The sequence below is a fragment of the Anabrus simplex genome, chromosome 1 (assembly GCF_040414725.1).
Source record: "Anabrus simplex isolate iqAnaSimp1 chromosome 1, ASM4041472v1, whole genome shotgun sequence".
Taxonomy (NCBI): Eukaryota; Metazoa; Arthropoda; class Insecta; order Orthoptera; family Tettigoniidae; genus Anabrus; species Anabrus simplex.
Genome location: NC_090265.1, coordinates 1,171,251,473 through 1,171,268,947, shown reverse-complemented (window position 1 = coordinate 1,171,268,947; position 17,475 = coordinate 1,171,251,473). Strand labels below are relative to the sequence as shown.

General features: G+C 37.1%; 1 protein-coding gene across 4 annotated transcripts in view; it reads left to right on the top strand.

The window, feature by feature from the left end:
* The window catches only part of LOC136877211 (uncharacterized), a 126,446-nt gene that overhangs the window by 19,415 nt on the left and 89,556 nt on the right, over positions 1 to 17,475 (top strand). For 3 of the 4 annotated variants that reach the window (XM_067151080.2, XM_067151071.2, XM_067151054.2), the window contains exon 2: positions 16,448 to 16,684. In XM_067151080.2, the coding sequence (XP_067007181.1) occupies positions 16,471 to 16,684 (214 nt within the window). In that variant the 5' untranslated portion in view covers positions 16,448 to 16,470. Of the gene's footprint in view, positions 1 to 13,132; positions 13,240 to 16,447; positions 16,685 to 17,475 lie in introns of all 4 variants that reach the window. The other variant, XM_067151063.2, reaches the window with a different exon arrangement.

Genomic DNA, 17,475 nt, shown 5'->3' with positions numbered 1-17,475 from the left:
AAGAGGTATTTCTAAATGCCAATACTTTTGGAAAAACATTTTCAATGATTACTTTTTTACATGTTTTTTACCAGTTGCAGATATTGTTACAAGCTGTCCAATTGTCTAGTTGATGGACAAGTAACATCTAAGGACTTCCCAACATTGAACTGCAAGGTCATTCAAAATTTGGACAATAAGGAATCCACCTTTAGTAATAAAATTATAACAAGTTAATCAATGTTTTTCCAAATACACTTTCGAGCAAAAGCATGAAAGTGACTTTAAAAAGATTTTATCTCCTCAATTGGAAGCTGACAAATGTTTCACTAGTATTTTAGTTAAGGGTAAGTTTTAATTACACTTTAATTACATCTTAAGTAATTAGTTTGAAAAAGTTAACTAGTGTTTTTTCAAATATGCTTCCAAGCAGAAGCAAAAAAGGGACTTGAAAGACGTTTTATCTTCTTAATTGGAAGCTGAAAAACATGAAACAATATTTTAGTTAAGGACAAGTTTTTAATTATACTTTTTAAGCATTCCTCCAATCCCCCTTCACCACCATCATCCTTCCCCATTAGACAAAGGCATAAAATTTCCCATGAGAAGAGATCAAGGCTGTTACGAGAACATATATTGTGTATACTTTCAGCTTTTTTATACCTAACCATAAGTAAATGTAGCTGATGATGACTGCAAAACAGTCAAAACATGTTCTACTAATGATTTTATAAAATTGACAAAGGCAAATGAAGGTACCGGTATCGATTAGGTGGTTAAATAATTCTTTGATTCTTGGATTGTCATATCGATATGGACATGAAGTGGATAGTTTGTAATTCTATTCAATAGCGATTTCATGTCCAAATAACTATGACTGTACAACAATGAATATGTCATTTCCAATTTGTTACCTGTAGGGGAAAAGGTTTACCCCAGTTCTGATTCTGTCCAACATGAAGAAGTAAAACAAGTTCAATTGACCCCATGGAGTTCTTGAACTACTTAAATCCGTCCGGTTTACTCCCTCATAAATTACTTTTAAAGAAAAATGCTATTATTATGTTAATTAGAAATCTTAACACAAATCAGGGATTAATTAATGGTGCAGGATTAGTGGTAACTCACTTAGGCGAGTACATCATCACTGCTAAATTCATTCACTCCGATAAAACTGTGCTCATACCTCTTTAAAAAAATCATATTGGACAAAGACAGTATCTATTTTTTAATGTCTACTTTTTAAATGTTTTACTATTAAACATATTGTATATATAATTACAGTATAATGACTTAATACAGTGAGACTGATATCCATTAATACTCTTCAAAATAAAATATTAATTAATAAATACTTTCATTTAATTATTTCCACATATTACCATTTGGTAACTGATCATGATATTGTGTGAAATATTCACACGGGTCAGCTAGTTATACAATAATTGGTATTTAAAAATATATAATAGAAAGTAATCTGTGAATACATTTGAGACAAGGAGTAGCATATATTGTAACTAAATGTGAAATAATTAAAAGAAAATTATTTACTAATATAAATCTATTAAGGATAGAAAAGGATAGAGAACATGCTGTACAAAGTCTTCATTTAAAAGGAAACTCCGAGAAGGTTGTCACAGAAGCTACTTGTTTGCTGTACAGCCCTTTCCCACCTGATCCATATGATCATGTGGGTTTTAATAGTAACTGGTGCATTCTCGAGTCCCTTTGCCACATAAACCTGGACTGCAGTGATTGTGCTTTGATTGCTTTTAATAATCTGCTGTTAATCCCATAGTCCGTAATACGGAGAATATCTTTTCTCTTGGTATTCTGTCATTTGCCTTCTCTAGATCTACAAAACATGAACATAACTGTCTATTCCTCTCGTAGTATGTCACCTGGTGCATACTGACTATCTGTTCCTAACAGCCCCTCTGTGGTCTGAAGCCGCACTGGTTTTTGTCAAACTTACTCTCAACCACTGATTGCACCCTCCCTTCCAAAATGCCAGTGAACACATTGTTTGGTATACTGATGAATGAAATACCTCGATGGTTGTTCTCTTGCTTCTAGATAGGTTCAATTACTACTTTTGTCCATTCAGAATGTACCATACTAATATTCCATGATAATTTTATTATTTCTCTATGAGGCCATTTCATCTCTGCCTTCCCACCATATTTCACCATTTCAGGTCTAAATTCATATATCCTGCTGTTTTGTGACATTGGAGTTTACCTTCCTTTCCACTTCCTTGAGTGTAATGTCCCTGACATCATTGTCCTCCTCCCCACAAGCTTGGTTGTTTGTGACAGCACCAGAAAAAATTCCTTTCAGGTATAGTTCCGTTTCTATGAGTTTCGATGTGACAGTTAACCAGAAGTCAGACATTGGTGCCAAATTGTTATGAGTACAAACAACTGATTCCCAACACACAACATGAACGGAAATGTATATACTCGAATATAAGTCCAGTGTCAATTACTCTTTGTAGCAAAATGCATTACTCACATAAGATGAACAATAACACATAAGATAAAAAAGATTAAAAAAAGATCAATGCTCGAACAGATAAAACACGAGAAAATGAAATTTCTACTCACCATCTAGAAGATCTCGTGTTGCTGGTAGATTCAATTTCTCCTAAGGAAGGAAAAAAAAATTCTAAAAAGGGAATATATCACTTGTTTCTGATTCACAATCGGCATCGTCATGGTCTGTTGAGGTTTCACTCTCCTGTTATTTTATCCACCACGTAAACTGGGTACTAGGGCTTTTAGTTTAAAAGGTGCACGAGTTCCCCCCTTATGTTATCGCGAACCAAAATATTGTACTCCTTCAACTGCTCAATTAACTCATTATGTCTAGCCGCCAGTGTTGGTGCTTTGTCAAGAATGACTGAGTGAACTGACAAAGACCGCGGAAAGAAAAGAGTACAAAACAATACACAGCTGATAGCACATGGTTACAGAAAACAACAGATCAACAACACTGGTAGGTAACCGGAACTAGAGTCTAACACGCTCTATCGGAGCGATCAGCTGCCTATGGCTGGCTGTTTATTAATTCACTTAACCTCTGCCAAAAGGCAGCGCTCAAATGTCATGTCGAAACTCATAAGAACTGAGCTATACATTGAAATAATTTTCAAAATATTCTTTCTACTCTGTGTTTCCCTGGGATCTATTATGAGTTCACCTGATTTACCTAAAACACTGTTCATTTTCTGTATCCCTCCCTTTCTGAGATTCTTTAGTACTGTCCAGAAATGTTTCCTTGGTGCTTGATCTAGCCTTTCCAGGTCATTACCAAAATATTTCCTCGACTTTTTGGATTCAACAATAATTTGTTTTGCTCTGTTTGATCTGCGTACAATTCTCTGTCTGCATCAGTCCTTGTTTGGAGCCATTGCAGGCTAAGGGCTCTATTCAGGATCAGAATTCAGGACAGGTGTCTGTGAGAAATGATGTATTACAGGTTCTCTATGGGAATCAACATCTATATCATCTGTTGGCCAAGCGGGCATTTTTGAAAATGCAGTGGCCTCCACGGTATGCACTAGCCATGCATCTTGGTAGGTATGCAGTTTACCAACTGAGGGGCCCAACTTAGCACATTGGGATAAAACACTGGCAACCAGGAATGAGTTAGCTGGAAAATATATAATGTTCAGTAGCGGACCAGTTATATTGGTATTATAAATTTACTCATTCGGAACAAATATTTCAGATTTCCTATAGGAATCAACATCTATATCATAAATCGTATGTTCTGAGCTGTCAGCAAAGAGATGGCGTGGAATGGCATTAATAGACTAATAAGTTTGATTGGTGTCTTTAAAAGTAGGAAAGATCATAATATGAAGATAAAGTTGGAATTCAAGAGGACAAATTTGGGCAAATATTCATTTATAGGAAGGGGAGTTAGGGATTGGAATAACTTACCAAGGGAGATGTTCAATAAATTTCCAATTTCTTTGAAATCATTTGGCTAGGAAACAACAGATAGGGATTCTGCCACCTGCGCGACTGACCTAAATGCAGTTAAGTATTGTTTGATTTAAAATGTTTATTCTTTTATTTTTAGGCATTGCCTTGCTCTTTGTATTACCGGTACATCATCCCTATATGCCACCTATTCTCCTGCTCACTGTCTATTGTTTGGAATTTTTCACTGATTATATCCATGTACTTCTGTCTAAACCAAGCAAGTGGCTGTGTAGTTTGAGTCATGTTACTACCAGCTTGTATTTGGGAGATAGTGGGTTCAATCCCCACTGTTAGGTGGCCTGAAGATGATTTTCCATGATTTCTAATTTTCACACCAGGCAATTGCTGAGGCTGTAACTTAAGTAAGGATATGCTTGCTTCCTTCCCACTCCTTTCTCTTTTCTATTCCATCATTGTCATAAGACCTATCTGTGTCGGTGTGACGTAAAGCAAATTTAAAAAAAAACTTCTCTGAATTTCCTCATCCTGGAGATGTTCTACCCTTATTTATCTGCAAACAGATTTCAACCTTTCTGTCCTAGGCCTAGAGATACTTAGTTCACTCCAGATCTGATAGTGGTCTGCACCATCAAAAAATCTCCAGAATACCTGCACATTCCTGACAGAATTCTTGAATTCAAAGTTGGTTATGATATAATGTATTATGGATCTGGTGGCCCTACCCTCTCATGTTAGCAGTGAAGAATGAATGTTTTTCTAACTGCTAATCCCATGCTGGTATAGAAGTTCAGTAAATGCTTCCCATTCCTAGTATAGCTTGGGACACAACATTGCAGGTCCCAAGGTCATGCGTGGTTAGAGCAGCGTTGTCCAGTTGAGCTGATATTCCTTCTCTTTCTCTCTCTCTGCATTACAATAAAGCACTTTAAAGTTATCAAGCCTGTTCCTATTGAGAGGTGATATGTCTATATGTCACTTCTTAAATTAATGTTCACGAGGAAATGTGCTGTTTAAAATAACTTGTAGGACCCAACGTGTTTAGCTGCAAGCGTTAATGTTTTCAAGCTAGTCCCAGACTTGGGAATAGTGGGTTCAAACCACACCGTCGGCAGTCCTGAGCAAGTGATTACCTGGCATTTGTACACGGGTGGCCTGAAGGGCTGATTTGTAATACATGAACTACACACTTAAAATGCATAAGAATCACTTACATCTATAAAAAAAATTAATGACTGCCTTCTTCCCAGTTATCCCAAAACTGGAAAGAAAAGGTTATTCTGTTCTGTTTTGTACAGAAACATCATGAAAAGATAAATTATCGTAACAGTGAGAATGTTAAGGCAGAGCAAATTTGGAATTTATCATCATCATTAGGTTAGCGTACATATTCAATTTTTAAATTGTAACATAATTAATTACAATGGCTTGAGTCAATTTCGATTTGGTTAAAGATACAGCATGATAAAAGGAAACTGTCAAAGACTAAAACAGAATTTTAAATATGCACTGAATTGAACACAGTAGAAAAGAGGAACAAGCAGAGGGGTAAAAAAAAATGTAGACATGATATTAAAATTAAATCTATATTCGTGGTTCCACCTTTTCAATACAAATTACAGGTTGTTTTCACATGGTACTAGTTTCGACTCCAGATCTGGGTCATTTAATAGTAGTATCTAATATTGAAACTTCGCCCGGTCTGACCCACATACAAAGAACTGCAACTGTTGCATTTAAATCTATAAACACCCGATTTTGAAAAACCATTAGTCTTGTTCACTGAAGTAGAGTTGTGTAGGATTTCAACATCAGCCGATAACACAAATAGTGCAAGGTACTAAAAATCAAAAAACCAATGTACGGACACAGAACATGAAAGTGGAAGAAATAAAATGCTTAGTTAAAAAGATAAGCTTGTCTGTGATGTAAGTTCAAATTGATGCTAAAACATTGAACATCCATGTACTACGATAGATGGGCCATTTAAAAGTCATTAAAATGTTTGTAGATATTTATCTTGGTGCAAAGAGAATTGAATTCAATCACCAATATGATGAATAAACTGGAATACAGTTCCGCAACAGATATAATTACAGTTGACATTTGATGATGTCTTTGAATTTTATGTTGAAGTGCTGGCAGTGTTTTCATGTGAAGGTCATAATGTTCTAATACGTAGATGGTGTGAGTTCCCAGTTCAATGTGGAACTATATTTGACCTGATCAAAGAGAGCCAAATTAATGCTAGAAAAATGTAAAGGCAAGGGAAGGAAAGAAAAAATAAATAATATATGACTCACCTTGCGCAGAGAAATGAAAAGCTTCATATGCAGTGAGGAACTGAACTTGGAAATGTGTATGAGAGAGGATAGGAAGAGAGGCGGGATGAGGAGAGAGGGAAAGGGGTGGGACGGGGAGAGGGGAAGAGGAGGGGCAATCTTAAGGCGGGGCTGAGGGGTGAGGCAGTGCAGGTAAATGACGCGGAAAGGTACTGTGCACGGAATGAAAGATCAGACTTTGGTTTGCAGACTTAACATTTTTTAAATGGCAATGAAAAAGTCAAATAGAATATTTGGTTTCTCTAAAATATCATTAATGTTAAAAAGTTTAGGTTGAAGTACTGGTCTAGATATATGAAACAATTTTCAGTTATATTGAGGAGAGGTCCTTTGTTTATTATTTCAAGGATTTCTATGTCCTGTTCTATGTTAGTAAAACTGTGTTTATAACCATGTATGTGTTGTCCTACCACTGAGAATTTATGGTATTTTAAAACATTGACATGTTCTAAGTACCTAATATTGAATCTTCGCCCGGTCTGCCCCGCATACAAATCACTGCAATTGTTGCAATTAAATCTATAAACACCCGATTTTGAAAAACCATTAGTCTTGCTCACTGAAGTAGAGTTGTGTAGGATTTCAACATTCCTATTGTTGGTTTTAAAAGCTATTTTTACATTGTGTTTCTTGAAGATGTTGGTAACTTTATAAACATCTTTATTAAAAGTAAAAGTAGAAAAACCGAGCTCGATAACTGCAGTCGCTTAAGTGCGGCCAGTATCCAGTATTCGGGAGATAGTAGGTTCGAAGCCCACTGTCGGCAGCCCTGAAGATGGTTTTCCGTGGTTTCCCATTTTCACACCAGGCAAATGCTGGGGCTGTACTTTAATTAAGGCCACGGCCGCTTCCTTCCAACTCCTAGCTCTTCCATTTTCCATCATCGCTGTAAGACCTATCCGTGTCGGTGCGACGTAAAGCAACTAGCAAAAAAATTTTTAAAAAAATAAAAATAAAGGTAGAAAATGCGGAGGCATTGAGGTTTTCTTTTATAAGTATGGCCGTAGGATGGTGTTTAAACTTGTTAATTATCCATTCTATGTAAAAATTACTGTAACCGTTGAATTTACCAATTGTGCAAATAATGTTCAATTCGCTTTTTAAGTCTTTCTTAGACATTGGTATCTTGAAGCCACGATAAGCTATGCTATTGTAAGTTGCGCGTTTAAGTACTTGCAGATGCAAAGAGTCTTGGCAAATAGTAGACGCTGTTTACGTGGGTTTTCTGAAAATCTTGTAGGATAAAGAGGTTGGGTGTCTGTTTATGGTCAAATATAAGAAATTTATTGTTTTGTTAATTTTAGATTCAAGAGTAAACTTAATGTGAGGGTCAATGCTATTAAGGTTGAGAAGAGTGGAAGCCGCATTAGTAAATTCTTTGTCCATAATTACCAGAGTATCATCCACATATCTGGCCCAGAAGGGGATATTTGCAAAATTATTATTGTCGATTTTAGTGTATTCCAAGAAATCTAGATAGATCTCTGCCAAGAAACGGACTCCTTGGAAACAAGTTGGTGAAAGAAATGGATTTCCATGGGAGCTATCGATATTAATGAAGCTTATGGAAGAAAACAAGTAATACTGGCTGAGTCAGCAAAGAGGATACATCTGGATGTGTTAAGAGTTTATGATATTCGGGTGGGGGAGATAATAGGGAAGAGATTGGAAATTATTAATTATCCTCAACAGATGTTAAGAAGGGTAGGGTAGAGTGAGGTGTAAGACTGTTCATCAGGAATACTATTGCATGCAACATAGTTTCTGTTAGGCACATAAATGAGCTAATGATGTGGGTAGATTTGGCAGTTGAAGGAATTAGGACGAGATTTGCCTCACTGTACTCACCATTTGAGAGAACATACGAAATGAAGTTGATAAGTTTTATGAAACAGTGAGTGAATAGTCAGGGTCTACTGCAAGGATAGGATAGTACTAATGGGAAATTTCAATGCAAGAGTTAGAAATAGAACTGAAGGGTACGAAAAGGTGATCCGTAAATGTGGGGAGCATAAGGAAGCTATGGCTCGGGACATATCATCGCAGGCCTGAAGGTCAACCGAATTTTATAATTTTAATTTTAACACTCTCCACCCTTCGTCCGGCAATGTTGCCATGCATTGCTTGACAGCAGTGATCTTGTTAAGGTTGTTTTTTGCTATATGTAATTACGACAGTGATAATGAGGATGTTCCTCATACACTACTGCCTGCAAGGCCAGAAATGTATTAATACACATGTGTAGAGATTTTTCTAAACTTTGGTTGATAATCCAGTCATTTTGAATACTGTATATTTCAAGCAAGTTCAAAAACTGACTGGCTGTTCAGAACATTAAAAGGCCTATATACAATGGTGAAGGAAATGAGCCCCACTTTAATTCGCTGCAGAATCATTTTAAAAGAAAGAAAGTAACTGGATTAGATGATTTCGATAAGGAAACAGTGCATAACTCTTGTCTGTAGTTTTTATGATTGTGGAAATCATCCAACAGCCGAGGTGGTCAGAATCAATTTCATTGAAAAAATTCACTTTCAGGGTTCAAAGAAGTCTGTGTTATGTTTCTTGAGAAGTGTGGATTTTAGTGCAATGACAGATGAAGGTTTTTGATGGAAAGAAGAGATATAGCAGGTACACGTGCAATATTTTCCCCTAAAATGAATGCTGTGAAGAATGGCGCTCTTGGTAGATCTATATAATATATATTTTACAATTTGTTTTACATTGCACCGACACAGATAGGTTTTTATGGCGCCGATGGGATAGAAAAGGCTTAGGAGTGGGAATGAAGCATCCATGGCCTTAATTAAGGTACAGCCCCAGCATTTGCCTGGTGTGAAAATGGGAAACCGCAGAAGACCCATCTTCAGGGCTGCCGACAGTGGGGCTCGAACTCACTATGTCCCAGATGCAAGCTCTCAGCTGCGCGCCCCTAACCGCATGGCCAACTCGCCCGGTATAAAAGTAGTTAATAGGACATAAAGCAATGTTATTACCTTAATAAAATTTAAAAATAATTCATCATCATCATCATTTCTTTGCCCCATAAAGCTCCTCCAGTTTGTTCTATCCATCCACAGGTGTTGTTCATATATCCAACGCCAGTGTACTTAGCATTTCGAGGTCTTTGAAAATCTGCTTCTCCCAAACATCATAAGATTTTCATCTTGCTCTCTTCCCAGGAACACTGCAGTCAAAGTATGCTCGAGGAGTCCTGTGGGGAGCCATTCTTTCCATGTGACCATACCATTGCAATCTTTTTAGTTCTAGGGTATCCAGCAGGCTTCTTTCCAACCGAAGCTGCTGTCAGATATCCACATTCCTTATTTTATCCATTTTTTAAGACTAATTAAATTAAAATAATAATAATAATTAATATTCATAAATGGGTTGAAGCCAAAATGGTAGCCACTGTTAGTGTTGCCACAATAGGATTAAAACTGTACCCCACATCCTATCTTTTTGCCCACATGGTGAAGAAGCACTGTGGAATATTTATCATCACACCATCTGCCACATGCTAGCTGCCTCTCTTCAGAATGAGGTATACATCACCACCTATTAAGAAGTAACCTGAATCGCTACGCAAGGAAGTACAAGGTGGATCAACATCATTGCATTTATACCTGGGGCCACTAAAGGATACATTCTGGATCCAACTGTGCTTTTCAAAGTTGGCTCAGAACAACCTGAAAAAGTCAGTGAAGAGAAGAGCGCCATTTATGAGCCTACTGTGCCATGTTACTAACAAAAATATAACCTGAGCTAAATTGAAGTAATCAGGTTGTTCATAGGTGTTCATGGGACCATTCCAGGTTTTATCGTGAGTGTCTGCTTAAAGCTGGGCACATTGTCTGGTACTTTTAAAGACATCACTGATAAAGGGATCCATTCTATGCCATCAGTTACATAATTCTCAGGATTGTTGTCAAATCTTTTGTCTCTGTGGTTCTCCTTTTTTGTTTTTTAAACTTTCTTTTGAATATCCATTATAATGAAATGATTGGTGTGCTATTTCCATGTATAAGTTTTGTATCCTTGTACTGTACATATTGGGCTTTTTATATGCAGTGTCTGACAGGAAACCTTTAAATTCAAGCAGTTGAAATAAATACAATTTTAAAATAGACACAATATGCATGTTTGCCTTTTCTTCAATAATCTAGTCTACATTTCAAAGTGTCGCATTGTTCCATTGAACATTAGAGACCCATTTCTTATGCTGTCAAAATATTAAGCTCTTGATTAATAATACCTACGGCACTCAGATCTGTAACATAGTTATGGAAAATGTTATTGGTTTTACATCCCTTTAACTACATTTTTGGTTTTCGGAGTACATTATTAAAATCAATCAAAGGCATTTATGTTGACAATTGGGCTGCAGTGGGAATTGATGGTAGAATTAGTTCTTGGTTCAGGGTACTTACAGGGTTAGACGAGGCTGTAATCTTTCACCTTTGTTGTTCGTAGTTTACATGGATCATCCGCTGAAAGGTATAAAGTGGCAGGGAGGGATTCAGTTTGGTGGAAAGGTAGAAAGCTGTCTAGCCTATGCTAACGACTTGGTCTTAACGGCAGATTGTGCTGAAAGCCTGCAGTCTAATATCTGTATAGACGAGAAATTTGATTTATAATTTGTTTGTTCAATAGTAATATGAGTAATGACTTGTATGTAGCTTGAAGGGGAATATTTGTAATTTGAATAGGTATTCCTTTTCATCAGATGTAGTGATCTATTGTTTAATTTGGCTTGAAGCGAATGTCTCTATGTTCTTCGTAAGTTGCATGCACCTGGTACGGACACCAACACCAGATGTGATAATGTGATAATGTGATAACAGTAAAATATTTCAAATACCCTGTAACTAATTATTGAGAATACCAAAAATGAAAACAAGTTATAGTGTACTGCTGACTGTTTATAACATAATTTATGTGCAAAAGATTCAGTCATATGTTCCATTTAATTTGTTTCTAGCACGTCATTTCTCAGCATTACACACATGTTTCTAACATTTGAAAACAGTTTTCACTTTAGAGAGGCACACTTTACATGGTCAGTGAGGGGAAAGGGTTAATGTAAGATAACAGTTTACATCTCTCTCTCACCAGGTGAGTTGGCCGTGCAGTTCGGGTCGTGCAGCTGAGCTTGCATCCAGAAGATAGTGGGTTCGAACCCCACTGTCGGCAGCCCTGAAGATGGTTTTCCATGATTTCCTATTTTCACACCAGGCAAATGCTGGGGCTGTACCTTAATTAAGGCCACAGCCGCTTCCTTCCCATTCCTAGGCCTTTCCTATCCTATCATCGCCAAAAGACCTCTCTGTGTCGGTGTGACGTAAAGCAAATAGCAAAAAAAAACAAAAAAAAAAAGAAAAAAGAAAAAGAAAACCAAAGTTTACATCTTTGATGTTTATCTTTCTCTTTCAGTTGTTTTTCATTTTGTGTTATGGTAGAGTTGTTAATCTGAAGTACCAAACCAAACCCCATGGTGCAACAGCCCCGAAGGGCCATGGCCTCCCAAGCGACCGCTGCTCAGCTCAGAGGCCTGCAGATTACGAGGTGTTGTGTGGTCAGCACGACAAATCCTCATGGCCGTTATTCTTGGCTTTCTAGACCGGATAATCTGAAGTATGCTAATCTGAAAGTCTGTTTATCCATACAGAAGTGGAAGAAACTTTCATTTTAAAACAAAATATATTGTAACAGTGTAAAGTAGTGAAAAAAGGCAAAGTATTAATTCACTCAGTTTGTTTTGTTTTCAAAAATGATGAAAATAGCATACCAGTTTTCCAGTATTTACTGTACAGTACATATTTATTTGACACGTTCATAACATCAGTAATTCTCTTTCATTGTAATGAAGTGAATCTTTTGGCTGGTGCAAAATTCCATCTCTCAGTGCTCATGTATAGCACACACCCATTACACCTTACAGTGAATTTTTAATTTACACTATAGGGAAAGTTTTGGTTAATGGAAAGATCTTGTAATATGAAAGGGGGGAAAAATGTGTGATATACAGTGGTAGCTTGTGGATTTCTCTTTTGGTAGGCCTGTAGCTAATTTTTTAATATGATTTATCTAAAGAACCCACTTAAATTATCCTTACTAATTATTAAAATTACAAGCAGTCAAACTCTACTGATTTCCAGTTCACAAGTCTGTAGTAAATTGTAAGAGATCATTCAATACACAAAAATAATATACACTTAATTTAACAAAGTTGTTTCTTTTTCACTTTCACATTTACTTATACATAAAATCCATTCTCCTTTCTTTACGACAAGCAATTTTCTCCATCGCTATGTTGTTTAAATTGATTATACTATCCATCAGATTCTTTCTGCACTAATCATTGCTACTGCTGAAAGACATTCTTCTGACATTGTACTCCTTAAAAACATTTTCATTCCTTTTAAAGTAGAGACGCACCTTTCAGGTTAGGAGCAGAGAGACTACTTCTGCGCAGCATTCATTAACTCCAGTACTCAACATTGTCTTGTACATCTTTGTAAGTCTGGAGAGACTTCAAAACTACTGTCTTTGATACAAAACAGACAGTTCCGTCACTAGTCACTCTTTGCACAAGAATGGGTAGGCTTTAATAGTGTCATCGAGCTCACTGGAAGGAAAGTTGTGGGAGTCAGAAGACCCTTCAAAAAGAAATGCATTGAACAATTTCATAGCAGACAAATAATTAGTGATAGCAAATCTTTCTTTTGCCTGACAGGAAATAGTGTCACACACCTCTTTTAACTACGTCCACATTGTTTCCTTTCCTTTTTCTTGCTGGAGGATGGTTTTCTTTAGGTTGATTGACTTATAACAGGATCTTGTTTCTCTCTATGCTCACAGGCTGGAGAAATTCATTCACTGCCTTATGAATACTCAAGGAATTAGCATCACAGTGTTGTAGCTGGCTGTACAATATCTCCACATGAGGCATGATGCACTGGAAAAATGTAAGCCAGAAATTAAAGTCCTGATCATTTATCATGTGTAAAAGCCTTGTGGCTGCTTGTACAGTTGCTTGATTCCTGTTATTTTGAAGTTCCTGGAAACACTCTTGAAGAGACTCTATTTTCGCAGACTGTGTTAACGAGTTGCCTATTAAAATTCCACCTGATATTACATCCACAAGGGATCTTTCTGGTACCATCCAGCACCGCTAACTGTGAAGGCGACTTGGGAAAAAAAATGCTGGAATCATGGCTAGACTGAAGAAAATTCGGGCGTGCTTTGTGATACAGCTTTCTCCATATTTAAATTTAATTGGTGCATGTGGCAATGCTCAAAATATGCATGTTGGTAGGAATTTTTAATTATTGTACGTACACCACCTTTATCACCACTCATTACCGCCGCCCTGTCTTACATTTGTGTAATAAGTTTATCAGTTTCACCATTCAAACTAATCTCTACTTGCTCTAAAATATACTGTGCCCCTCCAATTTCTGAGTTTCGTTTAAAAAATCCCTAGAATCTCTTGTACACAGCACCATCTACTTCATACCGGAAAACAATAACCTGTTGAGTATGTTCAGAAACATCCGTCGTTTCACCCAACATTTCAACTAAGAATTTTATTTGTTTAATTTCACTTTGTATTTCTTCTTTATACACCCCAAGAATGCATTCTAGAAGCTCATTCTGGATAACCTTGGATGTTCCGCTAAAGACAGCAGACTTCAAAAAATGGGCTTTGAGTGAATCATTTAACTTCCCAGGAAATTCTTATAAACCTCAGAAAATGCCAGGATTTGATGAATGAGCAGCCTCGTCATGGCCTCGTAGTAGAAGTTCAAATTAATCATAGAATTTTACTCAGTTAATTATTTTTGAGAGTATTTATTGTTTTCTACGGACTTTCTCATTGTATGTGTTTGTTTCTTGTCTATAGGCCTCACTTAGTTGTGAAGCAATGTTCACTGTTCCTAGCATAGCTAAGTCAACCTTGTTCTTGAGGTGTTTTTTTTTTTTGCTAGGGGCTTTACGTCGCACCGACACAGATAGGTCTTATGGCGACGATGGGATAGGAAAGGCCTAGGAGTTGGAAGGAAGCGGCCGTGGCCTTAATTAAGGTACAGCCCCAGCATTTGCCTGGTGTGAAAATGGGAAACCACGGAAAACCATCTTCAGGGCTGCCGATAGTGGGATTCGAACCTACTATCTCCCGGATGCAAGCTCACAGCCGCGCGCCTCTACGCGCACGGTCAACTCGCCCGGTCTTGAGGTGTTTAACTGGTTCTTCATGTTTTTAGCCTGTTCTCCTGAATGTACCACTCCAGTTTTTGTCCAAGTTACATCACCTCCAAATAACAAACATGAGAAGAAAAATAGAGCATTTGTCTCATCGCAACCAGTTTACCACTTCCACTTACTATACACTGAAGAGTTGAATTATCTCATGTAAGTTTGTTGTCTACTTGATGATGTTTGACATGTAGATAAATCAGGTGTAGAATGACCGGCATTCTTCTTGGCAAGTGTTAATTGTGAAAATGAAATGCCTTTCACTTGCACAAACACACACTGTTGTTCTGTGCCTTGAAACTAGGCCATAGATTACTGAAAGTTGCCATGAGATATAGAAGACCAAGTATATGTACTAGATCAGTACACTAGCACGAGAGTTGTATAAGTATCAAAAGTAGTTCCAAAAGTAAATTTTTCCAAAGTAAATTGTTCACTGGACTGCACAAGTGATATTTAACACAGTGAAATTTTCTGCAAAATGCAGCACAGCACGCTGTCTATTTATAAAATTGTAACTGGAATTACTGGCTCCTTGATGGACTGAAACAATTAAGTGCACACTGTACAGTTAAAATAATCAATACTTATAACTGTTAATTGTTAAAAAGCACAACAAATTTGATACACTACTTGCTCTTCGAGAATACTGTGTAACTGCAACCGCTTGGCTGGGGGCTGGTCTGGCTGCACCCCAACACCCTTTCCACTTTCTTGGTGCGCTGTGCGAACTGCACAGCACATGGGAAGCGCACAGCTTGAACAGTGGGACTGCAGCCTTGCTGCTTGTTAGTGGTTGAGTAATACTGCACTCAGTCTCTCTTGCCCTGACAGATTTAGAGTGAGTTACGATAGTTCAAATACTTAAAAGGATGTAAACATTTTGGATACGTAATTATATTAATTGTCCTTTTGTGTTTTGGTGTTTGTCCTTGTCTCCTCCTTCTCTTGCTCTCTCGTCACACACAACCTGCTTTTATGCTTGTCCAATTTTGTGTTTGTTTTCTTGTTCCTCCCATCTTTCTGTGTGTACATATATGTTTTAACATTTGTTTGTTCCTTTCCAATACTTAAATATATATTAATATATTAATTTAAATCAGGATCTGAGATCTTGGTTTCTAACGTTTCCATTTTGCATGGTTAATACACATTCATTAACACAATACTTTTATTTTTCAGAGGTTTTTTCTTTGTGTGGTTGGAAAATTAATTATAAGTCTACACATACAATCCCCTACCTGTTATAAAATTTGCAGAAAACGGGACTTACAGTTCTCCTTAGCTTGGTACAATTTGGGTGTCATCAAACATCAGTAACATAAATATATCCTTGCTCGGATGAGGAACATCCCCCTTTCTTTTGTTAGCTTTTCTCTCAGGTTTCTTTTTCTTTCTTTCTTTTTTTTTTTTTTTTGGGTGGGGTTCAGCCTAAAGCTCTCTCTTTAAAAGAAACCTGTCTTTTATTTCATATTAACCAAGTGAGTTGGCCATGCTGTTGGGGTTGCTTAGCTGTGAACTTGCATTCCACCATCGCCAGCCTTGAACATGGTTTTCTGTAGTTTCCCATTTCCACACTAGGCAAATGGTATGTGGCAATGGTCGCTACCTTCCCATTCCCTTTCCTTTCCCATCCTTGCAACGCCAAAGCCTTTTGATGTGTTAGTGCAACATTAAACTGCTAGCAAAAAAAAAAAAAATATATATATATATCATACTAACTCCTTAAAATCATTTGCGTGGATGTCACAAGTAGAGTAACTGAAGAATGTTTGTTTTACCATCTGTTGGAAGAAGTGAAGTGTGAACTTACAGTAAATGGAAATATGTTAACATTCGTATTTAAATATACCGCAGTGCCTGATTCTGGGGGAAATGGCCCTACTGATTCATTTTATATGAATTAAACTGTTGCAGAGTATAGAATGCTGTGAATCACCATGCCGTTGACACAACGTGAGGCTCTGCAGCTAGGATTACTCCTCTTGTGTGTACCTGCACAGTACTTGTTATCTGGAAACCTTGGCTCAGGCTTAGGCCGTTCCCAGGCTGTTCTACATTTGGTCAGTGACCTGAGGCATCTAAGAGACTCGTGGTTTCAGTTGGAGCCATGGAAAAGCAGATGGCTGCAATTTGTTTCTTGGTTATTACGAGGTAATACAATTAATTTATCGCAAATGACCACTATTACAGTGAACACATGTAAAGCATCTGTTTAAGCTGACAACATGATTTATGACTATAGTCTATGTCCATTGGGAAGTTATTTCCATTACGATTTTTTTTAAAGAAATATTTATTTCTTTGGCCTGATGCAAGTGATGTTTAACACAGTGAAATTTTCTTCATAGTGCAGCGCAGTGCACCAAGTAGGTGGAATAATATGACAACATAGCAGCCGCTTGGTTGCACAATAATTCTAAATAGTCTTTTGAGGCCAAAATGCTTCCTTGTTTGACACAGACTATAGAACTGAAAAAGTGCTCTCCCTTGGAAGAAAATAAAAACTGAGTTATAACAACAACAAAAAAGACAAAATAAAAAATTCAAATGAGGCTGTGATGGAATCATGGTGCAAGTTTTGACCTAGGATACATACTCCATGATACTGTATGTATTGTTGAAATAAAGTACAGCAGAAGTCCGATAGTCCGGCACATTCGGGACCTGCCCGGTGCCAGGTTACCGAAAATGCCGGACTATCGGGTGGTACCTCTTACTACGATATAAGTTAAGGTGTACAGCGAAAACAGCTGTAACACTACGTTTTGCAGTAAAATGTTGATCAGCAGACTCATTAGTTTAATAACTTTAGCTCAAAATTTAATATTTGTCTGGAAGCCAATTTTTCAGTTGTTATCGATTGAGAAGCAAATTTCATTAGTTCATCTTTTTGCTTTTTTTATGTCATAAATGGTTGAATAGCCAATATTACATTCATTCAA